This window comes from Hemiscyllium ocellatum, chromosome 8 (assembly GCF_020745735.1).
Source record: "Hemiscyllium ocellatum isolate sHemOce1 chromosome 8, sHemOce1.pat.X.cur, whole genome shotgun sequence".
In the NCBI taxonomy this organism is placed as follows: Eukaryota; Metazoa; Chordata; class Chondrichthyes; order Orectolobiformes; family Hemiscylliidae; genus Hemiscyllium; species Hemiscyllium ocellatum.
In genome coordinates, this window is record NC_083408.1 from 59605307 (window position 1) to 59624055 (window position 18749).

The 18749-nt window shown below is 38.6% G+C and overlaps 1 protein-coding gene across 1 annotated transcript in view; it reads right to left on the reverse strand.

Moving 5' to 3' along the window:
• The window catches only part of prorp (protein only RNase P catalytic subunit), a 74587-nt gene that overhangs the window by 31144 nt on the left and 24694 nt on the right, over positions 1-18749 (reverse strand). The window contains exon 4 of the mRNA XM_060829089.1: positions 6316-6423. Within this exon, the coding sequence (XP_060685072.1) occupies positions 6316-6423 (108 nt within the window). The remainder of the gene's footprint in view (positions 1-6315; positions 6424-18749) is intronic.

Below are 18749 nucleotides of genomic sequence, written 5' to 3' on the forward strand. Positions count from 1 at the left end.
TCACCATGTACATATCATTCAAAAATGCTTGTCTTACAGACTCAATATCTTTTCTGGGTTGATGCCTTTGACAGCATGTACATATCATTCAAAAATGCTTGTCTTACAGACTCAATATCTTTTCTGGGTTGATTCCTTCTCGTCTCGAATATGGAAGATTCTACATTTTGGATTGATCTTTTTCCAGGTCCCAAACAACATGCACAATGACGAGTCAGAAGGGAGAATGTGGCAAGGTTGTTAATCTTGAGAAGAAAAGTTTGATTTTCCATCCTAGGCTTGAATGGTGAGAATCTAAGGCTTGAGTGGCAACAGGCTGATTTCCATGCACTTACATTAGAACTTATGTAATTTATATGTAATTTCCTATACTTTCACATGGCAGAAACTAGATGGCTTGAAACTGCCTCAAAAGTCAGAGTAGCTGTAGTTCACTGCTTCCTCCTCCAGCAGCACTTCAAAAGCTTGTGATTTCAAATAAGGCTGATGGACTATAACTTGGTGTTGTGTGACTTCTGGCTTTGTCCACCCCACTCCAACACTGGCACCTCCACACCATACATGGATTTCACAACATCTCTATCTTGCTTTGTTGTACATTGCTGCGTCATTCTGAATTTACAGACTCACTGTACTTCTGTCTTGCCTTGACTCTTTAACAATCATAAAGCCAGACACGTTTGCCACAATGATCAGATAAAAAGGCAGATATATTACTTTATGGCACTGCTCCATATTAATGTCACACCTGCAGAATGTGCTAGCTGATTCCCATATAGATTCCACATTGTCAGAGCTAAAATCCTTCCTCACTATGGTGTGAATTTCCTTTTTAACCAGCAATGCAAAGGTAGTGGCCTTTGCCTTTTTGACTGATATTCAGTTCCCTTCCCTGGTCACCTTGCAACCATGTCTCTATAATCCTAACTATGTAATATCTGTTCTTATTTATTTGCGCAGTTAATTCATCTACTTTATTTCGAATGCTCTGCACATTAAGGCACAAAGCCTTAAGGCTTGTCTTTTTAACATTATTTGTCCAGTTCCCATTATTTTTCAGTATGCCTGTTTGATCTTGGCCTTTGATTTCGCTGCCTATCACTCTTCTTATTCTCCTTTTATCTTTTGTTCTTGTCCTGGATCCCCATTCCTCTGACTCCTTGCATAGGTTACTATCCCCTGCCATTTATTTTAAAGTCTCCTCAACCGGTCTAGTGAATATTCTCCTTAAAATGTCAGTCCTGGTCTTGCCCAGGTGTAACATGTTTAGTTTATACTGGTCACACCTCTTGCTGTAATGCTGCAAGAATTTGAAACACTCCCCTTTGCGCCATCTCTTAGCCAAATATTCATCTGATATATCCTGCTGTACAAGCAATCCTGAGAACTGATGGTAGCTGGGAAAAAGTTGCTTTATTATGAAGATAAAGACTGTGTGTGTTTTTTGAAGTAGGGGAGGGTGGGGTGAAAATGACAAATGAAGACAGACCCCAAAAGAGACACAATAATGTCTTGGAGTCTCGTGTGTGACCAGAGATTCACCTGTCTATTCTTTTGATTGTTCATTTCAGTATTAGGACAGTGTGGAAACCTGGCTGGGAAAATGTCAAACATATAATAATATTTTGAAGCTAACAAAAGTTTTTTTTTTAATGCTCCTTAAAAATTAGTTAGAATAGTAGCAAAATGTCAAATGGATTGTGCAACAATACTTGGCTTCAATGCATTATTTTAAATTTGATGTGGAGGTGCCGGTGTTGGACTGGGGTGGACAAAGCCAAAATTCACACACTGGGTTATAGTCCAACAGCTGAAAATGTGTTGCTGGAAAAGCGCAGCAGGTCAGGCAGCATCCAAGGAGCTTGGATGCTGCCTGACCTGCTGCGCTTTTCCAGCAACACATTTTCAGCTCTGATCTCCAGCAGACCTCATTTTCTCCTATAGTCCAACAGGTTTACTTGGAGGTACAAGCCTTCAGAACGCTACTGCTTTGTCAGATAGCTAGTGGGGCAGGATTGAAGGACACAGAATCAAATTGGTGTTGTGTGATTTTCAACTATATTTTAAACTGTATGCAAACATTAATTTACCCCCACATGAATAGGGCATGCATTGAATGCTTGTATATTGTTAGATTTCTGTCTTACTGGAATTTTCTAAACCATGATTCCTAATTACTGATAAAAGTGAGTCATGCTGGTGCTTTACGTCTATTATACATGTTTACTATGTACATGAAATGGGTGGACTGTTACCAAGGAAACACATCTAAAATGACTCATCATTCAACATTTTGAAAGCAAGACAAATTCAATTGTATTTGCAATGCATTTCAATGACGTTAACACAAGTCCTCAGACAAGCTACCAACTAAATTATTCATGTATAAATTAATCACACTGAAACCAATTTATGCAACATGATTGTAGCTATTTATAATTCACACGCATTCGTGACTAGCATGGTTTTCATAAGTTGCTGAATGATACCATTTTGTATATTCAATGCTATGAAGGATAGCAAAATAATAGAAACTGTTCTAAATATTATGTCAGATAAAGAATCTAGCAAAGTCACTGGGTGCATTGGAATCAGTCCTACAATCTCTGCTCAACATATTTGGTAACTATGCTGATAAGGCAAATATTAGAGCTTAATTTGATAGGTTGGCTAAACATTTAACAAGATTGATAAATGACCAAGTAGAAGATAGCCAATTAATCCATTCAAAATTATAACAATAGCAATCTTAGGTTGATGGCAATCTGCACAACGGACAGCATAAAAACTAGCATAATGAGGAAAATAAAATAAGAAAATAAAGTTGACTCAAGTCTGCTAGAGTTAACAACTATACCTATTACCTCTAATCCACAAAAGAGGATCCCACCCATAGAGTGATTTGTAAACCACAAGTGTTATTTTAAATTTAAAAATAAAGGAGAATATAGTGAGAGAATTCGCATTTCAATTAGAGAAGTGTTAGTTTAAACCACTTATCAGGACAATCCTCTTAACTTATTTTCTCTTCTTTGTTCTTTCACAGGATTCATTGTCCATTCTTATTGCCCTTAAACTGAATGCTTGCAGGGGAACCTCAGGGGGCAGTTAACAGTAAACCGAATTACTAGGAGTCTGGAGCCACACTTAGGCCAAACCATTTGAGGATTTCCTTTTCCCTTACAGATCAGTGGGGCTTTTACAATAATTGTACACAATTACAATGGCCATCATTACCAGGCCAGTTATATATTCCTGATTGTTGATTTAAATTCTATGCTAATTCAATTGTCATGGTGGAAACTGAACCAGCAACCTCATATCTGGATCTTTAGATTGCTAGTTCACTGACTTTACCACCATGCACCATCCTCCCTAAAAGGAGATGAATAGAAAGAATAACTACTAGACAGGTCATGGAGGCAAAAACGACAGATACTTCAGATATGAATAGATTTTATATTTTGGGGAGTTAGAGTACCATAAAAATGTAAGACGTGGATCAGATAGCTTATAGTATCCTTGATTTACGGTGAGTTTATTTTGCATTGCTGAGTATTACCCAAGATCGAAATACTGCCTAACTCTCTTAAAGAAAAAAAACTTTGCATTAATATACCACTTTTCATAACTCCAGGCTGCCTCAAATTGCTTTCCAACCAATTAAGTACTTATGAAGTATCACTATCATAATGTAGGATCTACAGCACTTGCAGATCACAAACTAAAATAAACAGTAACATGATCATTCTTGTAAACACCATAGAGTTAGCTAGTGTTTAAAAACAGATCGAAGCAAGAATTTCATACTATAAAACTTAACCGCAAAGAAAAGAATAAAATCCGCAGCGGCCAAACATTATTTTATAGGCAACTGACACACAATACGGCCTATGGGACATGGTTTGTGGACCATACCCTGATGGAAAAGTCCCAAACACTCAGTTTAGGGGAGGAGGGCTTGATGAAATGGTCTAAAGAAGTGCTTTTCAGAAACTGCCTGCAAGTGATATTGTTGTCAACTTAAACTCTACAACAAAACCTTTGACATTGGAATCTGAACTGTGTGATATTTATGATAGAACAAAAATAATCCAAGAAGAGTAGAACTTGGATGATAGAATATATACAACTTCATATCCAAGTCCGATATTGCCTTGTGTAAAAAGTCTCCCTTCCTGATAACTCTGTGGATATCCCTACTCCTGAGACTGCAGTAAATGAAAGGTAACTCACTGCCATCTTCTCAAGGACAATTAGACATAGGCAATAAATACAGCCTCAGTCAATGTCCACATTTTGTGAATGAATTAAAGAAAAATAGGTCTTATGGATTTGCCAGATTTATTTGAAATGACATGGGTTTGTCTTCTGACAAATTTCACCAGGTATTTTGTTTTTCTGTGACGTTCATTGAGGAATAAGTATTAAGCAAGGCGCTTCAGTTAATGCTTCAGGTCAAAATAATGTTATGGGAGTTTCAGTTCTACAGAAGAACGGAAATAGGACCAAAATTTAGCATCACATTTGAAAAATAGTACACCATTGGAACTTGAACATTTCTGAAGTCTTGAAGTGAAAGTTAAACCCACAACTTCTGATGTGCAAGAGGTACCACAGCTGTCACTACATTTTCCTTCCTGTAACTTACACTGCACATTTTTAAAAAAAAGTATTTAACAGTACAGCTTTATTGCACGTGGTTGAGCAAAGATGTTGATTTTTTGACCTTAACTATGCTGTTAAAGGTGGGCTACGTTTGGTGACTAGATAGGAGCAATACAAATCCAATTCCCTCAGGTACCTCTAAGTTACAGCATTGCTAGGCAAAAAATACCTAACAAGTTCTTTAAGGTTTGATCAAAATCATTGCAAGACGACCTGGGCACTTCAATACGTAACTAATTTATTGGGTTAATATACCTAATACAGTACATTTATGAATTGATAATAGTTAGTTTACACTACTCATACAACTAAGTTAAATAACTTAGTTAAATAACTGAGATAAACAAATGAGTCTCGCACTGCCTTTCTATCTGTCAGGGACTGTGGGAACAGTGGAACTTGGAGTTCCATATCAGATTCCACGGCATCAGTCATACTAATGCCAGCATAGTGGTATGAAGTCCAGTGAGCAGGGCAAAGTTCACAATATTAACACTATCATGAATCTTAGGTCATGTGCTGAATCCCATTTCATCATACTTTTCCAATCCCCAAAAATAGGCGGAAAACAAAATCCAGGTGGCCCTATATAGACCATACAAGCAGACAGCTCCCACCGACGCTCAAGGTCAGGCAGATACACTCCGCACTCAAATTAGGTTATTTTTGCATAAGGCCTGTTTTTCATGTACTATTCCACTTCAATTGCTCGTTGTCTTGTCTAATTTACCCTTAATGATCTGATTTGAAGACATAGTTTTTAAGCCCAATACTAGTTACTTACATTTTCAGTTAACAGCCTAATTCTTTAAGAACTTAAAACAAGGAGCAGCAGTTAATTTGGCCTTTCAAGCCTGCACCGTCATTCAGCAAGATCATGACACCTCCAACCAAAGCATCAACTCCGCTTTCTTGCCTGCCACCATAATCTGCGACTCCCCTGCAAATCAAAGATTTGCCTAACTGATGAAGGACTGACAAGTGAAAATCTAAAATTAAAAAATGGGAGATTATTCATTGTAAAAAAAAATCTAAACAGTCACCATGTGTAAACAGACAGAATATGATGGAACAGAAATGACGGTATGAAAACATTCTTGTAGAATTATGAAAATTATCCCAAATTTGATATTCTGAGCAACAGTCTCTGGATAGTGATTCAAATTGCGACCAGTTTTAATTTTGCTAACTCAGGACACTGATACTTAACTGAACAGTAGTAAAGAAATTAAATGTGCAACTTGCTGGCTTTGGATGGATTTAATTCCTCCATTGGCTTGTACCAACTCTCACAATTCTGCATTTCTCACAGTCTGACCTTTTGTACAATTAGAATTCCTACCCTTCTATTTGCAGTGTACTACTTTTGTCTGTAGCTAATCTACAGTTTTGAAATAAACAGAATAGGTATTAAAATGGATAACATCTTAATATGGCCAACAAATTTTATATCTCATGAAACCACCTCAAAATTCCAAATGATAGTAACTTGTGTGTCAGAATATTTCCCACATAAACACCATACCTGGTGCCATTCCATTTCAGTAGGTTAATATTTTCCTATTTTGCATAATTGTGACATTGATAATTCCACAAATATTAATAGGTAAAAGTATAAACAAATTTTTTGAGCTCCCCAATACTCACAATTTTGGACTGATTACCCTTGGGTGCGATGTTAGCGACATTTAATCCATCAATTACAATATCATAAGGCGGACGTTTTTTCACAAAAGTTTGGAAATGTTGCAGTTCCTTAAAAAAGGCAATTAAAACAATTGTCAAAATGTATTAAATATATTTCATGAATATATTATGAAAATCTATGGATTCCAATTTATACAGAATCTGCAAATGCATTTTTGATTTTTCTAACATGAATCTTGGCAAATCCCACAAGTGAGAAATTGATTTTATATCAAGTGATCAAACAAGTTAACATCTGAAATATTATTTATTAATGGCTTTATTAATTGCTCAGTCAAATCATTCTGCTACCTTTAATGACCCAGGTCTCTCTGCTCCTGCACCCTCTTTTGAGTAGCACCTTTTATTTTTATTATTTTTCTTATAGCAAAACGTATCACTTCACAATTCTCTACATTTCACTTCATTTGATACCCATAAGCCCTATCCATAAACTGGAATGTCCATGTCGTTTGAAGTTCTCCACTAATATCTTCACAATTCACTATGCCTCCAACTATTGTACTATTCACAAAAATCAAAACTTTACCCAGGTCTAGGTTGTTTATATAGATCAGGAAAACCAAATTCTCAACACTGATCCCTGGGGAAATCCACTACAAACATTCCTCCAAACCCAAAAATATCCATTAAATGATCTGTTGCCTGTCACTCAGTCAATTCTTTATCCATGTCTACTGTCCCTTTAAATTCACCAACTAAAACTTTATTCCTATGTCTGTTTTGCTGCACTGCATCAGGTACCTTTTGGGAGTCCATTAACGTCAAATCAACAGTACTGCCCCTACCATACCTCTTCAAAAACAAACTCCAGCAAGCTGATCAAACATAATTTCCTGCCAGAAAACTCACGCTGGCTTTCCTCAAATGAATCTGTACTTGCTCAAGTAACCATTAATTCTGTTCAAAGTGACTGTTTCTACAGGTTTCCCCACATTAAATAAACTGGCTGGAGTTGCTGGGCTCATCTTCACAGATTTTTGTGAACAAGGGTTGCAGGTTTACAGTTATCTAGCAATCACCTGCAGGAAACGAGGTAACATTACAAAAGTAAATTCAGTGTCAGAACTGTTGTCTCAGTAATTATGATCTTTAAAAATTCACTTACACTTTAATGGAAAAGCTGGAATATTTCTTCGCATGCTCAGTGGGTAAAGGTTTGTGTCTGCTGTTGCTTAATTTATGGCCAAGTCTATATCATCTTGTGACAGGTTTGCTCCCAGTTAATTTCCCAAACTGAGCACGCCAAACATGCATTTTGTCTTTCGTTCATAGTTAACATTACTCCTTTCTCTTGGAATTATTTTATCCAAATCTGTTCCTGTTATTCCAGCCATTTTTTCAGCTTATACCCATTTGCTTTGGGATTCAACTTTTACCTTTTGCTCATTTTTATTTTGTATATTAACCTCATCTATTTCTAATTTCTTTACTTGGTCTGATTGATGATAATTTTATGCCTAGTGGGGAAAATATAACATTGCTATTCTATCAAAGAAATTTGCAGAGTATGCTTTGCCATGCTATTTAAATGCCTACGCTTCTTTCACTATTTTTAATGCTTTCCTTCACAGTAATATATAAACATACCCAAAGGAAAAAGTAAGTAAGCTTGTCTTTCTGAAATGTTTTACAATTGTATCATAAATGATCGTTTTGTGCCCAAGGAAAATTGGAGAAAAGCAGGCAGTGAAATTCTAAGAATTGTTAACAAAGAGCAATAGCTCACCATCTCCAGAAACATTAAATGTTTATTACCAGATGTATAAGCTTGTAGCAAAAGCTTACTGAGAAGTTCATTGAAATAACATAGAATCTCAGGATGAAATCCACCCCTCTGTGCGTATGCAGCAGCCAGTTCTTTTTAATCTTCAGGCTGTGAAACATGGAATTCTTTTTATCTACCTTAATTCTATTTCTGACATTTAAATATGCTCTGAAAGAGCTACTTATTGAACAGACCATTGCTTTTTACATGTCACTCATGTTATTGGCATTTAAAGTTAGTATTTTTAATAGAACATAGAACATAGAAGGATACAGCACAGTACAGGCCCTTCGGCCCTCGATGTTGCGCCGACCGAATCCTACCTAACCTATACTAGCCCAATAACTTCCAAATGCCTATCCAATGCCCGCTTAAATGACCATAAAGAAGGAGAGTTCACCACTGATACGGGCAGGGCATTCCATGAACTCACAACCCGCTGTGTGAAGAATCTACCCCTAACATCTGTCCTATACCTACCACCCCTTAATTTAAAGCTATGTCCCCTAGTAATACCTGACTCCATTAGCGGTAAAAGGTTCTTAGTAAATACCCTATCTAAACCCCTAATCATCTTATACACTTCTATCAGATCTCCCCTAAACCTTCTCTTCTCCAATGAGAAGAGCCCCAAGTGCCTCAGCCTTTCCTCATAAGATTTTCCTACCATTCCAGGCAACATCCTGGTAAACCTCCTCTGCACTCGTTCTAAAGCTTCCACATCCTTCCTATAGTATGGCGACCAAAACTGCACACAATACTCCAGATGAGGCCTCACCAGAGTCTTATACAACTGCAACATGACCTCAGGACTCCGGAACTCAATTCCTCTGCCAATAAAGCCCAGTACACCATATGCCTTCCTCACAGCACTATTTACCTGGGTGGCAACTTTCAGAGATCTGTGTACATAGACACCAAGATCCCTCTGCTCATCCACACTACCAAGTAGCCTACCATTAGCCCAGTAATCCATCATCTTGTTATTCCTACCAAAGTGAACGACTTCGCACTTAGCTACATTGAATTCCATTTGCCACATTTCCGCCCAGCTCTGCAACTTATCTATATCCTGCTGTAACCTACCACTTCCTTCCTCACTATCCACAACTCCACCGACTTTTGTGTCATCCGCAAACTTGCTTACCCAGCTTTCAAGTCCTTCCTCTAGATCATTTATAAAGATAACAAAAAGCAATGGTCCCAAAACAGATCCTTGTGGTACACCGCTAGTAACTGTGCTCCAAGATGAACATAATCCATCAACTACTACCCTCTGTCTCCTTCCAGCCAGCCAATTCCTAATCCAAACCTCTAATGTATCCTCAATGCCATACCTCCGAAGTTTTAGCATTAGCCTACCATGGGGAACCTTATCGAACGCCTTACTAAAATCCATATACACAACATCTACTGCTTTACCCTCATCCACTTCCATAGTCACCTTCTCAAAGAACTCAATAAGGTTTGTGAGGCACGACCTGCCCTTCACAAAACCATGCTGGCTATCCCTGATCACGTTATTCCTACCCAGATGTTCATAAATCTTATCCCTTACCATTCTCTCTAAGACTTTGCCCACCACTGAAGTCAGACTCACTGGCCTATAGTTACTAGGGCTATCCCTACTCCCTTTCTTGAACAATGGGACCACATTCGCTATCCTCCAGTCCTCTGGTACTATTCCCGTTGACAATGACGACATAAAAATCCAGGCCAATGGCTCTGCTATCTCCTCCCTAGCTTCCCATAGGATCCTGGGGTAAATGCCATCAGGCCCAGGAGACTTATCTATATTCATCCTTTCCAATATTCCCAAAACCTCTTCCCTGCATATTTCCAGGGCATCCATTCTAATTATTTGTGATTCCATATTCACATCAGCAACAGTGTCCTGTTCCTGTGTGAATACTGATGAAAAGTATTGATTTAATGTCTCTCCAATCTCCTCCGCCTCCACACACAACTTCCCACTACTATCCTTGACTGGACCGATACCTACCCTAGTCATCCTTTTATTCTTGACATACCTATAGAAAGCCTTTGGGTTTTCCCTAATCCTACCAGCTAAAGACTTTTCATGTCCCCTTCTCGCTTCTCTTAGCTCCCTCTTTAGCTCCTTCCTGGCTACCTTATAACTCTCAATCGCCCCAACTGAACCTTCACGCCTCATCTTTACATATGCCGCCTTCTTCCCTTTCACAAGGGACTCCAATTCCTTACTAAACCACGGCTGCCTCACAAGGCCCTTTACACCATGCCTGACTGGTACATACCTATCGAGGACACGCAGTAGCTGCTCCTTGAACAATCCCCACATCTCATTAGTGTTCTTCTCTTGAAGCCTGTTTTTCCAATCCACACATCCTAAGTCATGCCTCACTGCATCATAATTTCCCTGCCCCCAGCTATAGCTCTTGCCCTGCGGCGCACGATTATCCCTCTCCATCACTAAAGTAAAAGTCACCGAGTTGTGGTCACTGTCCCCGAAGTGCTCACCTACCTCCAAGTCTAACACCTGGCCTGGTTCATTACCTAGAACCAAATCCAATATAGCCTCCCCTCTTGTTGGCCTGTCGACATATTGTGTCAGGAAACCCTCCTGCACACATTGTACAAACACCGACCCATCTAATGAACTCGAGCTATAGCTCTCCCAGTCAATATCTGGGAAGTTAAAGTCCCCCATAACAACTACCCTGCTACCTTCACTCTTTTCCTGAATCATCCTCGCAATATTATCCTCTACTTCTCTAGGACTATTAGGAGGCCTGTAGAAAACACCTAACAGGGTGACCTCACCTTTCCTATTTCTAACCTCAGCCCAAACTACCTCAGATGGCAAGTCCTCTTCCATCGTCCATTCCACTGCTGTGATACTGTCTTTGACAAGTAATGCCACGCCTCCCCCTTTTTTACCCCCATGTCTGATCCTACTAATACTGTGGTTAAAGTTTGTTTTTCACCTACTTTCTGCTATTAAGCAAAAGTAGAATAGGATTCTATGTCATTAAGTTGCTCCTTACTCTAGTAATATTTTATTATTAGCAAACATTCAACAAATTGAAATTTCCTGTTCCATTCCATCCCTGATAATGATGAGCAGTTTTTGGAAATGTCCATAATTATAGGATTAATATGCTTAGAGCAAATCTGATTGCATGAAGGATTCTATTACTATTCAACTTGATGTTTTCATTTGAGTTTAGTTATTTGGCAATTATCTCAGGCAATTCAGCACAATCCTTGAATGCAAGCTAAAAGAAACCACACCTTCTATGCCTTAACCAATCCCTAGTTTCACAATATCTACAAACATGTCAAAAGGAACTCAAAACACAAATGCAACTAAGTAATTAAGCACAACACAAATAAATAAAGCGAGAGGATCACAAAATCAATGCCTCTAGAATTATATTTTTGCTGTTAAAAATACTTCCACAAAAATTCTTTTGTGACAGTTAACAGAATTTAAAATAACATGTTTAATAATGCTGCATTGTTTTACTGACAACAGATCAAGAAAAAGCATACAATATGTAAAAAATGACTTAATAAGCAAAAATGTTTAGTGAGAGTGAAATGATACCTCTTCTTCTGGTTAAAAAATAAAACTCCAAATACTGGCTGACAATGAGGAGACAGTGTATTTTTGGAAAACAGCCAAAGCAATTTCCGTAAACACAGAAATTTATCTACAAATACCCATTTTCTGGGTTTACCGAAACTAAAGTCCCAACAGAACAGATAGAAACGTGCACGTTTCCAACTGCAAGTATAATGCCAACTTGGTGAGAATAAAGAGGCTGTACAACGCAAATAAAAATGAAGTATAACTCCTATATACTACTGGCAGCCCATTCTACCACAATCCACCGTTGCTCTAAAGAGTTGTCAGATTGAACTCAAAATATTAACTCTACTTCTAACTTCCTGCAGATGCTTTTAGGCCTGAGTTTTTCCAGCATTTTCTGTTTTTATTTCAATTGCAGCACTTATTGTACTCAGGGAAACTAGTCTTATAGATGACCTTTAAACACAGAGACATAAGCAAGAGCACTCATGCTTCTCTCAAATATAAATCACTAAAGCTACCAAATCCCAGAATTCTCCCCAAGTCCTATTTCCTTCTCAACTCATGATGGCCCCCTTATGCCTCTGCTAACTTCTGACTGTAACTCCCGTGCCTCAACTATGCCTCTCCTGAAACTGGATGGTCTCCTCCAGCTGTCTAGCTTAACACAATTGAACTCACCTGATATTTCATGTCCATCTGACTCACCTCAACCCTTGCTAGCTCTCTTACCCAAAATGGGTTCAGATTACTCCTCTTCAGGCGTCCTCTGATGCACATCCCAGCCTGCCTCACTCAAACTTTGATTCTCTCAATCCCAAAACCCCTGCTCAATCCACTGTTTTACCTGTCTAAATGCTCCAAACAGCCTCACATTCTGGGATACTCTCCTGATCCCTGACAACACTTCCCAAATGCCACTGCATCTGTGATAATGGGATAAACTTGGGAGTCATCCTCATTTAATATGTTCTTCACATTTTGTTAGCGATACTCAAATGAGACTAGATACTCATTATCTGGAGAATCTCTGATTTCACCATTCAGTTACTAAAGGGCACAAACTATGTACCCTCTGTTCCCAAAAATAGGCATGGCTCAATCTCTAAACTATTACATAAAATAATATATTTTCTGCACAGACTAACTTTCATTCTTGTGCCACCACAAAGTCACTTCCAAATGTCAGCAGTATCTAGATCAAATCACCTTATGGATTCCAGTGATAGTATTGTCATTGAATGCAATAAGGAGATAATTTAATTATGTTATTGGGGAAGATTGTCAACAGGCACAATTATTAAATATTATGCCACATATATTGGACTGAAATGTTGAGCAGATCTTGCTTTAAGTAGGCAGAGACTACTTTAGAGGAATTGCAAATGGAATTGAACACTGTGCAATGATCCACAAGCAGGTCCACTGACCACTGTCCTTGCCTCTAACAAACAACTATATTCCTGTGCTCTAGTCTGCTGCAAGCTTTCTCCACTGATGTTAGTGGCTCATGTTTTATGAGAATTTGTTGGTTCCCACCTTGATAAAATGCAGCTTTCAAGTCAAGGAAAGTCATTCTTTCCTCCACACTTCTGTTCATACTTGGGCCAGCACTGTAAGGAAATCTGGAGGGAAGAGATCCTGTCAGAACCTAAATAAAGCATCTGTAAATAAGAACGAACCATTTCATGGCACTCTTGCCTTGAAATAGTGGTATTAAGCTGCTTTCTTCATCCACTACAGTCCATGTGTTGCAGGCGATGATAGAAAAGGAGGTCTCAGATACTAACTCGAAACTGTGAGGCAATGGCAATTTAGTGCCAAATTAAGATGCTGTACGACTTGGAGAGAAACTTGCAAGAGGTGGTGTTTTAATGAACCTACCATCCTTGTTCTTCCAAGTGGCAGAAGTTGCAATTGGAAAATGCTGCCAAAGGAAGTTAAGTGCAGTATGCCTTATAGATGATATACACTGTTGCAATGGCTCACTGAGGCTGTAAAAGGTGCATATTTAAGAGGCTAGTTGGATTATTAATCAAGCGGATTGCTTTGACTTGGATGGTCCAGATAATTTTATTTGAATGCTGTTAGAGCATTACTTATCCAGGCAAGTGGAGGGTATTCCATCACACTGAAAATGTGTTGCTGGAAAGGCGCAGCAGGTCAGGCAGCATCCAAGGAACAGGAGAATCGACGTTTCGGGCATGAGCCATCCTTCAGGAATTCCATCACACTCATGCCTGGTGCCTTGTAGATAGTGGACAGGCCTTGGGAATCAAAAGTCAAGTTGCTCATGACAGAATTCCAAGCCTCTGTCCTACTCTTGTAGCCACAATAATTATATGGCTTATGCAGTTCAGTTTCTAGTCACTGAGAACCTCTAGGGATATGAATGGGATTTCACTAATGATTACCAAGCAGGGATGGTTAAATTTCTCTTTTGTTGCAGAGGCTATTTTCTGGCATCTGTGTGCTATGCATATTATCTCCTACTTATCAACCTTGAATGTTGCCTAGGTGCTGCTGCATACATATGTCTTCAACCCCATGGCATCAATGTGGACTTCACCAGTTTCCTCATTTCCTCTTCCCCCACCTCACCCCAGTTCCAAACTTCCAGCTCAGCACCGTCCCCATGACCTGTCCTATTAGCCTATCTACCATTCCACCTATCCACTCCACCCTCCTCTCTAACCTATCACCTTCATCCACCCCCATCCATCCACTGTACTCTTTGCTACCTTCTCCCACCCTCCTCCCTGACCTATCATCTTCATCCCCACCCCCACTCACCTCTTGTACTCTATGCTATTTTCTCCCAACCCCCACCCTCCTCTCACCTATCTCTCCACCCTTCAGGCACTCTGTCTGTATTCCTGATGAAGGACTTTTGCCCGAAACGTCGATTTTCCTGCTCCTCGGATGCTGCCTGAACCGCTGTGATTTTCCAGCACCACTCTACTCCAGCTGCTGCATACCTGCAGAAACTGCTTCAGTACCTTAAGAGTTATAAGAAGCACTGAATATTACAACTATCTGCAAAAATCCCCACTTCTGATCTTGTGATGGATTGATGAAGCAGATGGTTGTGTCTACCCTGAAGAACCATGCAGCAACATCCTGTGGGTCAGATGCTTACTGTCTAACAACCATAGTGGTCTTCCTTTGTGTTAGGTATGACACCAATCAATGGAAAACTTCCCCCGAATTCTATTCATCTCAATTTAGCCAGGGCTCCACAGTGCCACATTCAGTCAAAAGTTGCCTTGATGCCAAAATAAGTCACCTCACCTCCGCAATTCAGCTCTTGACTATGTTTGGACCAAACTGTAATGAGATTCAGAGCCAGTGACACCACATTCGATAGATGAAGAAAAAGGTACAAATAGTTAATGGAAAGAACATATGCAGGCAAATTTCCACACTGTTATGGATGTAAGTGTTATAGATATGTTGGAACAGCTTTGTGAGCAATGTAGCTAGATCTTGTGTACAGGACCTAAGACTTTATTATATTCAAGAAGTTCAACCACTTTTTTGATATAACTTGGAGACAACAAATTGACAACTAGAAATTTGCATTGGTTGAAATCTCATGAGGAAACCAAGAAGGTTCACTTGGCACTACTGATCAAAGGTTGTTGTGAATGTTTCAGTGTTTTGTAGTAAAAGCTTTGCTTCCATTTTTTTGATAAGGATATTCAAGTAAGTCTCTTCCTCCCAACTGACATCTCCTCTAGAGATTCTGAATATACGAGTGGCCATTTAAGCTGCCACAAGTATGCGATTTTCAGATGCAGCACACCATCACCTCTTTCCCAAATATACACTTTCCTAGAGACTGTATTAGAAATCTGATGATATTTCTCAAAACAGGGCCAGGGCTGGGCAGAATAAACGGTGAAGTTATACAGTAATTGTACTGAAATGAAATATTCAGGCCAAAAATTAGATTAGTTAAGCTTATCCTGGAAATTGAGAATTAACATTAAGGCCTTCCTGATCTGTCTGACAGACACATAATATACACAAGCTGTCAGGGATACATTTAATTTATGTATTTTAACAGATACTAAGTTTCTAGATGATTCGGTGAGTAAAACACGCTAGGAGGAACTAAGCATAGAAAGACTGCTGGACTTGAAACAAATTTAGTTCAGGTTGACATTACAATTTATTTCAATGTCTCTTAACTTTATTACTGAAGGAGAACGATCTTTTTTAATGAAGCAACCTGAGTTGCTGCATATCAGAACCATGAGATTAAAATAGGCTTTTCTTTTGTTTATTTCAAATAATACAAATGCCATATTTTGAACTGAAATTGTGCTAGTACAGACAGTTAAAATGTGATCTGTGCCGATCCAAGGAAATTAACATTCTAGATAAAATCCAGATTCATTTCTACTATACATACTTTGGCACAGAATGATGGGAGCAAGCAGAGGCGAAAAAGTAATCATATTTACAGCTGCCAACATTTCCCTTGCATATATCGCTGCAGCTGTATCCAGAATGCTATTATTCAAAACTTTGGGAACACATAATCACACAGCACTGGAGACCATTCTGTCCATTGTGTCTATGCCTTGCTTTAATTTGGTCAATTAAAGCTGCTCACCTGCTCTTTTCCCAAAATACTGCGATTTGTTTCTTTTTAAAGTGTTTACTCAATTGTCTTTTCAAAGTTTTCATTGAATCTGCTTCAACCTACCCTTTCAGGCAATGCACTTCATATCATCTCATAACACTATGCAAATGACTGAGTCCAAAATCAAAACGAATAAATCTTATATAGAAAGTTGAAGATTAAAATGCTAATTTTTTAAAAAATTAGTTTGTGTGCTGGAGTCAAGACTGATAAACAAATCAGAAGATACATGGGAAGTTTGTGACAAAAGCACCATCTGCTGGCTACAAGTTGATAGTCAAGTAAAATTGAAATAAAAAGTGTTGACTCAGCTGCCATACAGAAATAGAGTTGATGTTTCAGAGTCACAGAACGCCTTATTTAAGTCCATATAGATCACATCTACTGCTCGGACCTCATCAATCCTCTTTGTTACTTCTTCAAAAAACTCATTCAAGTTTGTGGGACATGGTTTCCCAAGCATAAAGACATGTTGACTATCCCTAATCTGTCTTAGCCTTTCCAAGTACATGCACATCCTGTCCCTCAGGATTCCCTCCAACAACTTGCCTACCAACGACGTCAGGCTCACTGGTCTATAGTTCCCTGGCTTGTCCTTACCACCCTTCTTAAACATTGGCACCACGTTCGCCAACCTCCAGTCTTCCAGCACCTCATCTGTGACTATTGATGATACAAATATCTCAGCAAGAGGCCCAGCAATCACTTCGGTCCAACCTGTCCATGCCGACCACCTATCCCAACCCAATCTAGTCCCACTTGCCAGCACTCAACCTATATCCCTCCATACCCTTCCTATTCATATACCCATCCAAATGCCTTTTAAATGTGGCAATTGTACCAGCCTCCACCACTTCTTCTGGCAGCTCATTCCATACATGTACCACCCTTTGTGTGAAAAAGTTGCCCCTTAGGTTTCTTTTATATCTTTTCCCTCTCACCGTAAACCCAAAACCTCTAGTCCTGGACTCCCCAGCCCCAGGGAAAAGATTTTGTCTATTTATCCTATCCATACCCCTCATAATTTTGTAAACCTCTGTAAGTTCACCCCTCAGCCTCCTATATCTCAATAGCTGAATGAGAACTGAAAATCAGAGCTGGTGAGAGATGGTCATCAACGACATTTTAATATTGTTGTTATCTACTGCTAACTTTTCTGGACCCTGTATCTACTTAAGAAGTAATGAATTGCATTTTAAATTTTTGCTTAAAGACAAATTCCAAATTATATTCTGATCTTGTGTTTCACTCATAATTGATTTGAGTCTTGACTAGTTTATCAAGATTTCTCGAAAAGTTCATTGGTCTGACCTGGCGTATTTTATTGTCCTGAGGTCGTCTTTGTCAATAGCAATTTTAATTTTAATTGCTTATTAAGCTGGCTTAAATATTGTGAGATCTTCATTTGAAGATAAGGTTACAGATTGATATTTACAACGAGGCTTATACATTTTCATTAACTTTTATTAAATATCAACTCTGTCAGTATTTCCAGAAACACCATATTTAAACAACTGTCTCCTGGAATGTTAATGAATGTTTTGTTTTCTTCCCCCCCCCCAGTACTTTACTAGTTTATGAAAGGAGAGAAAACATGAAGCCATTAACTTTACAGAAGATAGGGGAGCAAATTTACAAATATAGCACAAAAAGCTTTTGGGCAGTTCAAAATCCAAGATAAATATAGTTTCTCCTGGAAAAAAAGGAGTGTGTTCAGAGCAGTTACTTTATGAAGCTTTTAAGCCAGGAATGTTTGGGTAGCATGTTGTGTATTATTACAAGACTAAAGTCTAAGCTCTCAGTTGAGAGTGTGGTCCAGAGAAAAGGTCTCAGATCATGGGAATAATATGGAGAAAACAGTTAACTCAAATCTACAGATTTTTATAGGCAAGTCATTTCTCTGGACTTTTGAGTAATTGTGAAATAATGGTTTGGAAGGTGTGGATGAGATTTTTTTCTGATATAACGGTTTGATAGACTTCAAAATATACCTGTAAATAAATAAAACAATGAACTGTAGAAGCTGGAGATCTGAAATATAAACAGAAATTGCTTCTGAAACTCAGCAAGTCTGGTGACAGTTGTGGAGAGAAAGCAGAGTTAACATTGAGGAAGGATCCCTGAACTCGAAAACCTAACTCTGTTCTCCAAACAGCTGCTGCCAATGTTGAGTTTCATTCACAACTTGTGTGTAATATGTAACAATTTGGTTCATTTTCATATTTATTTATTTTGTGTAATAAACTTCTATTTTGTTTCTATAATAGAATCTGAAGCCTTGTGTTCATGTTTCAGTGGAAGACCACCACATAATATAAGAAAACAAAATACAGCCTATCATCCAGATTTCATTCAGGATTTAATTCAGGACTCACCCAATA